At 34.7% G+C, this 8341-nt stretch overlaps 1 protein-coding gene across 2 annotated transcripts; it reads right to left on the bottom strand.

Moving 5' to 3' along the window:
- Positions 1–2898: 2898 nt before the first annotated feature.
- Positions 2899–6162, bottom strand: LOC149258940 (uncharacterized). 2 transcript variants are annotated; one of them, XM_089416822.1, is made up of 6 exons: positions 5920–6161; positions 5691–5762; positions 4362–4913; positions 3798–4143; positions 3603–3680; positions 2899–3405 (listed from the first exon to the last, which is right to left on the bottom strand). In XM_089416822.1, exons 2-6 carry the CDS (start codon positions 5693–5695, stop codon positions 3355–3357), a joined length of 1032 nt encoding a protein of 343 aa, XP_089272948.1. In that variant the 5' UTR covers positions 5696–5762; positions 5920–6161; the 3' UTR covers positions 2899–3354. The 2 variants fall into 2 exon arrangements, with proteins under 2 accessions (XP_089272948.1, XP_089272950.1); XM_089416824.1 differs by lacking the exon at positions 5691–5762 and having other exon boundaries at positions 5920–6162.
- Positions 6163–8341: the final 2179 nt, after the last annotated feature.

Raw genomic sequence — 8341 nt, 5'->3', positions numbered from 1 at the left:
TGTATAGCTTGCATTGTTGGCATCCACCCGTTAAATTTGACTGCTTCTCTCCCAGGGTTTTTCAAAGAAATAACTTGACAGGAACTATTTTACATATTTTTCAACAAATTTTGGATGGTTGTTAGATCAATGGCCACTTGCAGATATTACCAATAATTCCGAAGAATCTTATGAGAATAAATGTGCTTGCACGAAAGCATCTTACCAATCAATTTAACCCCTGGGATTAATGAGCCAAAAATTTATCTATATATTAAAGAAACTCAAATATACAGATACTTGATAAAATATTATCCCCACCCAAGTGGAGCAGAGATTCCAGAACTGAAGCGATGTGTATTTGGCACTTATCTATATATTAAAGAAACTCAAATATACAGATACTTGATAAAATATTATCCCCATTCAAGTGGAGCAGAGATTCCAGAACTAAAGCGATGTGTATTTGGCACTGGAAGTGATGCTGCAAAGTGGGCATTTGATTGAGGGAGCATCAGGAGGGGACCCCTCAACTTTTGGACCTATATGTCGCCCTTATATCGCAATTCCACCACCTATGGTGACGAAGCCATCATTAATATTAAAGCCTGGAATTCACTTTAGTTTAGATGAAGGTTCAAGTTTCTTGTGTCATCTGGATTAATATTGAGGTTCTGGGTAAGACCAGCTCTATATCTGCGGAGATTTCAGAAAAGATTCTGACCATAACTCTGTGTGCAGATTCAGAATAGACAGAAACGAAAACAAGGATGAAATAAGTCTAGAAAATCAATATTCATGATTGACAATAATTGAGAATTGACAATGATTGAGAACCCCTCATTAGGGAAAATATGTATATGTTCCAATGGGATATATTACCATTTGATTTTTCATTTGAGCCCCTTCAATTTATTTTATGACTATCGTCGTAAAAGGTTCATGGGATTGATTCAACAGATTCATTGTTCTTCAAAATTTGATGAACTTTTATATATTTCTTCCCAGCTAATGTTGAGCACAGGCTTAAATGCTTTCCCTAATATTTTTGTTTGATTTCATATTTCAGAATTTCAATCATTTGGTCTTGGCCTGCAAGCTGCACTGTTGCGAAATGCCTCCAGATGTCATATCTAGTCAATTTCCAACTCCCGTAACCATCATCATGGAGCTTACCTATTCGTGACATCAATAGAAATACATTAGTCTTTTACTGTCATAAATAACAAACATAAAAGTTTATTGAGATGTCCACATTCATCTGCTGGCATGATTAATTCCATTCATGGTTACTTGAAAAATGGATTCCATGGATAAACAATTGAGCATTCTCTTTGAGAGTTGTCGACTCTATTTCCAAGTAGTTCACTCTTGCATTCTTTTTGTAAGGCCAGGGCAATAGTTCGTGTTACAGATGACAAAAGGAGAATGAACCTCAATTCAGTGGCAAATTTAGCATAACAGATACCAGAGGAGAACCCATAAAAACCGAAAAGTAATGTCAACACAGATATATTCACAATTATGCCAATTAAATAAAAATTGCTTTGGTGATCTGCCTCTGAATAGATCTTTGCCAGTTTTGACCTTATGAAATGCAACTATATTAGTAGTCATTCAAGATCATCTTCTATCAAACTTATGATAGAGAACAAGATTTGAAAGGAGTATGGACATATCCAACATAATTTGGTCCTCACCATCCCTCCAGTTATGATTAATGCACTTTCATACTCTGATCAAATGCCTGTCATAATTGAGTGCATTTTGTTTACTTCAGGCTATCTCCGTATATCTGCATTTGTCTCATTTTGCTTTGAATCTAAGATACTGCACTTATGGGCGAATTGGATTTGTCTTCTCATAGTCAATGTTTAAAGGTTTTTTCCTTTTAGTTTGAAATTAATGCACTGCGACTAGAGTCTGGGAATCCAAACACATATATGTTTGGATATTTTGTATCTCTGACAACATTTACAGGACCATTTTCATATATTATGTAATACTGGTATTTCTTATCGATGCCAACTTTTCCAAAAAAAAGTACTTAAAGGGTAGGTATGTTTTCTAAAACAAAATCTGAGATATATAGCATTTCTGAAATGGCAATTTCCAGACCCAAAACAAAATAGTGGACCATGTGTCGAAGACACCATTTCAATTTTGTGCTGATACAGATCAAAGACCAACTTCTGCAGACCTACAAAATTATAAAGTAGGCAATCAATTTAATATCAATCCTTCTCACACTGAGAAGACAAATTTCATTGTAGCTATTGCTGCCGTTGTAGCTATTCCTACTTCTGCTGAAATAAACCTGAAAGAAATCTAGTAAATGTCTTCCAATAATCTAAAACTAGAATATCATGTGGAAGAAAATGGATGATATTTAGTTGATCAAAAGGCCAAATTCACAAAAGGGTTACATCACACTTGCAGAAATAAGACCATGTTGTAACTAGTGTTGATGTGGTTGGAGCTGTTACTAGTACTGCTTAACCTAGTCTACTTTTGCCTGTTCTCATGGGAATGAAAGAGAAACAAGACCATAGCACATGCTAAAGTTTTGCTTTGCATTTGGCCCATGCTGTCCATGTCACTGAAGGCCTATAAAACAAAATCCCAAAGGTACATATCATTACAAACTACAGAGTTATATTGCTTCAGAAGCTTGGCAACACAGTCTCATTTTTCCAAGCTTACCATAAACAAATTACAACCAAGCCATAATAGGTAAAACATAGCCTTATTGTTCATCAATATATCTCTGTCTGTAATAATAAAGTGTCATTGGATAAACAATTAGTTAATCCTCACAATGGTTGCCTACAATTTATGTTTTTAACCTGTGAAATGAATATCATCCAACAAATCTCCCAACAGATCTGCAAAGAATATTGTTGCTTATAAGACAACGAGTTGCTAAACACAAAGATGAAATGATTTCAGAGATAGAATGAATTTATTGTTCAAAATCTCCACAAATCCAGAAGTAAATACAAGAAGCCATTCTCACTGTCTTGAATGGCTGTGCCAGAACTCATTCCCTGCAGGTCACCTTTAAAACTTGTGCAGGAAGGCCACCAATGGCCGCAATGACATACAGACCTACAGATGTAGGCTTTATACAAGATTTTCAAAGCAAATCTTACCATATCATTGGAAACAGATAGCCAAAGTAAATCCGACATTGATTGCAACTGCAGAGCAGCTTTCCAGCAAAACTCTCCCCAAAAAATTTGCAATCAATCTACCGACATTTTACAGAGTACAAAGACTTAGCTGGGATCCATTGAATTAATGAGCAAACAGTCTGCACAATGACAAACGTGGCAAAAGTGGCAGAACTTGGATATTTGTCCATGGCTAGCCACATCAGTCTGAATCGCTCTCTGAACTTTCCATTGCCTTCAGACCCCTTGGTTTCTGCAGTAGAAATGTAACAAAAAATATGGAATGAATTTCTCATAATGATCTGAAAAGGTTGAACACAATCAAAGAAAATGTTTGCCAAACAAAGAAGGCCCACACTAGAAGTGACCCAAATCTACAGATGAAATACATATGGTTCGTAAAACCATTAGCAAAAAAGGCCAGAATAGAGCTACAAGGAGAAAACAAACCTTCTTAGTACATTTTTTCTCTCTAACTTCGTAGCGTCCCCTTGCTAAATCAGAGAGCCAACTTCCAGGAAAGCAATTCTATGGTAACGGAACAAAAATCATGTCAGATACAAACCCTCCTTCCTTCCATGCTTGTGCACATAAAGAAAACAAAATGACAATAAATTGACAAAATGTGTCCACTGTCTTTCCTACCTGTAGAACCTTCTCAACATATTTGGGCCGCTTTTTGGGTCGCTGGGAAAGCTTTGTGCCTTTCATGATAAGAAAATCATCCTCCTTTTCTTTCCGGGACAATTGCAGCAAAATTCTTGGCCATTCAAATGTTTCCATATCTATCTTCTCTGGAGGCACACAGGCCTCTGTATCAGATGGTGTGGAATTTCGGGCTGCATCAGATACTCTAGTGGTCCCAATGGCATTTGGACTGAAGAAACCAACTGCTTTGGCATGTTTCTCTACAGGAGATGGTGAATGCCTATCAACCTTTTGCTGAAGACCATTGTTTAGAAGGTGGGCACCATTTAAATCTTCGGAATTCCTGATAGAATCGATTTTTAGTCCGTCCAAATACAGAAATAAATTGAGTACGTCTAATGGCAGAGGTAAATCCGAAACAAGAGCAAACAAAAAACTTGAAACCAAGAAACTTTCTCAACATATATATTAATATTCATTGACTGCATGGTACCAACCCAGTCTCTAAATTTAAACTGAAGAAGATTAGTTGCCGGTTTATGGAAGTGCAAATCAACTAACCTTTTGATGAATCCATGGCTATGTTCCCGGAGCGGAGTGCAAGGCCTTAAAGTGGTGCTCCTTGAATGAACCGTTACTTGGGATTGCAAAAGAACTTTCGGTTTTTCAGATTTCGAAGAATGACGTTCTGGTTGTATGAATTTCCTACCCTGAATGCTAGAATCCTCCATGAAAATTCTGTGGCCTCGAGGCCTCTTTTTCTTACACCACTGGAACAGCACATCGCCGCCATCCTTGGGATCATTAGAGGGTTGATTCCCTTCAACAGGCTGCTGCGATGGTCCAGGCACACCATTCACATTCCCATTTCTGTTATCTTGTTCTTGCTCTTTATAGATGCCAACATTATCAGGGCTTCTCATAGATGAGGATGCTCCTTTGATCCTCAGTCCTGCCATGCTCACCGTACCTTTTCCTTCCAAACCTCCTCTATTCAGATGCCTACTACTGCCGATTTCAACATTAATATCCTTGCTGCATATTTTCACAAGGGGCTTCTTCGCATTGTTGCTTGGATAATGATGTAGAATCTCCGAATTAACACCTTGATATCTACAGAAAAAAAAAGGCGATGAAAATTCAGAACAACCCAACAACTTCTATTTAGCCCAAGCAGACACCGCACCTTGCAAAATACCATCCATAAATCCATAACACAGCTTCAAATACTATCAAATGACCCTGAAATCCGTGTCAGCAACATTAATCCCATTTTTTTTTGCAAAAACGTCAAAATCCAAACCCATTCATGCCCTAAGCAATACAGCACCATCAAAATCTCTTGAACAGAAATACTAATCTCAATCCTATTACTAAAACAGAAATCCCACGCCATTAAAGCCCCTATAATCATCACAGAACCCATAATCTCATAATAGAAAAAATAATCAGATTCATGTTGTTAAAATTAAAAACCCACTCCCTTGTGAAAAACCCAATAAAAACCCAATATTAAATAACTGTAAAACAAAACGCACAGGTGCATGCAGATTCCATAAAACAAAAAAACATTAATGGCCGCCTAACTAATCAAACCGCGAGCATTTGATTTGATCTAGTGGTTAAGAAGACTCTGAAACCAAACTTGCATAACAGAATAAAAATAAGTCTTTTTCTTCTAGATCTTCTTCAAAAAATTACCAGAGAGCATACTTTTGTTGGTTTTTTTGCCAAGCAAATATTCATATATTTATGAATAAAGACCAAAGCAGCTTTGTTCATCAAATACAGAAGACGCAACCGCTTGCGTATCCTCCATCCCATTAAACATTTAAAAATAAATAAATCTGAAACCAGAAAAAACAATTAGAAAAGATATATAAGACCAACCTCATAGCCAAAAAGGATTCAAACAGCAGAGAATCTGATGAACAGTACGCATATAAAATTCTCCCTCAAATCCTGCCATTACCCACAAAAAATAAAGGGAAAAATCACTTCAATGGGTGTCAAAATTACAACAATCTCTGCCATTAAAAAACCAGCTAAAATCCATGACAGGCATCATCAGATACCAAGATTGCAGATTAACTCAAATCTAATGAGAGGATTGCTGAACCTTCTTTGAAGAATTTTGCGGCCCGGCAGAGCAAAACCAATGCAATGGAAAACACCCAAATCGCCCCCGAGCGCCTGTCAAGCGTTGCAGAAGTTGCACAGCATCGCGCATAAGGAAACAAGATTGCATGAATGAAGGATTCGGCTTTCCTTTTTCAATCGTTTAAATTTAACAATTAAATTTACTATGAATAATAGTAAAATAATTGCTTTTATTATTTATAACTCTTCGTCGCTAATGTTGGCTTTGCGCTCGTCCTAGGTAAAGTGTTATAGATGGCCTCTATAGGTTGTGCAGAACAAGTTACTGAAGACGCTAAGGACAAACTTCTAGAGTTTGTGAACTCTAGTTATACACATTGTGGAACTTTTGTCTGGCTTGTTATTAAATTTTGTTTGACCTAATTTTCAAGAATAAAAATTTTGCAATAATTTAGTTTGTGGGGATAAGATGGTGGGTTGGGTTATGATTTTATAGCAAATGGGAATACTAGTTGTGTAAATGAGAAATTAATAAATAAATTGAAGATGTGAAAACTTCAACCACCCTATTACCTTAAAAACCCATGATTGAATAAAATCACAAAATATTATAGTTCACCAAATGCATAGGTTGCATATTAGGCATACTCTCATTTATATATAAAATGGTTTTTTTAATGATATTTTTAAAGTTAATTTTAATCAAAATCCGGAAAGATTTTTAAAATTTTGAATTTAAATTGTTTTATATGTAGAATTTAAGTGTTTTAAATTTTTGTCCGTATGGGGTAGTTTAAGTGGTAATGGTCGTGGAAATGAAGTCTCACCAAAGTCTTGGGTTCAAATCTTGGGCTACCCTTCCCCTGTAGTGGGGTGTGTAATGGACATAAAAATCGGAGAGTCCTACCAAGCTTACAAAAAAAAGTGTCTCAAAATTTTTTTTGGGCATTGAATCTATTTATGTATTCAAAAATATATTTTAAATAATAAGAAATCACAATCTTACTTAAAATTATATTGTCAATAGAAAAATTATTTCGTTTATAAATTATACTACACTTATTACATATTATTATATCAATTAATTATAAAAATAAATAAATATATAAATTCCAAATTGAAAGTGTTTTTTTTAAATATATATATATAATTATAATTCAAACCTAATGGCCTTTTTCCTTTTTAACCTTTTAGTGTTCTTTTGAATATTCAATGATTGTTTAAAGGTAAAGAGTTTCTCATTTAAGTCATTTGGGAATTCATGTGTGCTCCCCTCGGCCTTCTCGATTAAGGCACTTAGAGGATTCTTATGTGTCCCACTTGAGTGGATATAAATATGTGAATTTACTTGTCTCAAGAACCTTATAAGTCTTTTGGATAAGCTTGAAGGAAGGGATGAGAAAAAGGACGATGTTGTATTTACTTATTGGTTATTACTTTTGTCATATGCCATATGGAATTAAACTTTGTACTTTGTTTAAGAGCATTTGCATTCTCGGTTTTGATTAATGGTTAGATGTGGGTGGTTTTGTAGTTAGAGGTATGTTATAAAGTTTAGTTTTATATATAAATATTTTTTATTGTGAATTTTGTAGAGTGATTAGAGTTTAGATTTTTATATATTTGTGAGGTAAGTTGGTAAGTTATTTGGGCTTGGAGTATGTTCTAAAATTGTTTTTGTTTAGGTAAGAGCTCATTTTTTTTGGACCAAAGGAAATAGGTTAACGGCCCAAGAGTGAAAGCATGCCCCCTTACGGATCAATGATAGCATGCCCCCTTACAAACCACTAGCAGGTTACTCTATTTGGCGTGGTTTTCCTTGAATAACGGTGATGAGTCAGCTGCGTTCAACTAGAGATATTTGTCCTCACTGCACTAGAGATATTTGTCCTCACTACTCGTTTGACAACTGATTTATGATAGGTTTTCCCACATGTGAAAAAAAAAAAGTTAATAAGTTATTTTAATTAAGTTTTTTCTAAGTTTACCTCATTGTAGTAGAAATAAGGATATTAAAAAAGAAAAAATATTCTTTAAATGTTTTTAATTCTCAATAAAGAGGCATTATCATTATCTATATCTTTAACGATGTTATTATTAATAATATTAAAATATGGTCTCAAACTATATCAATAAATGTTATTAACCTAATCATTAAATATTATTAACCTAATCATTAAATATCATTAACTTAATCATTGTTATTATACTATTTATTGTCATTATGTTAACATAATTTTTTTAAGTTAAATTTATCAAAAAATAGTAATTATATTATTGAGTTTGATATTCAAGTAGTGCTTCAAAATAGGTGTGTTTAATAGGTATTCACATTGGGGTATTGTTCTCAATCCCAAAGGAAAATTAGAATCATGGGGATAGGAGTTGCCACAAGTAATGAAACAAAGGCACTTATAGTGTATAAATGTATATCATTGCTC

The sequence above is a fragment of the Pinus tabuliformis genome, chromosome 6 (assembly GCF_031772625.1).
Source record: "Pinus tabuliformis cultivar Carrire ecotype Pingquan chromosome 6, CPIR1, whole genome shotgun sequence".
NCBI classification, from domain to species: domain Eukaryota; kingdom Viridiplantae; phylum Streptophyta; class Pinopsida; order Pinales; family Pinaceae; genus Pinus; species Pinus tabuliformis.
The sequence above is the reverse complement of the archived record's forward strand: the minus strand, read 5'-3'. Positions and strand labels throughout refer to the sequence as shown.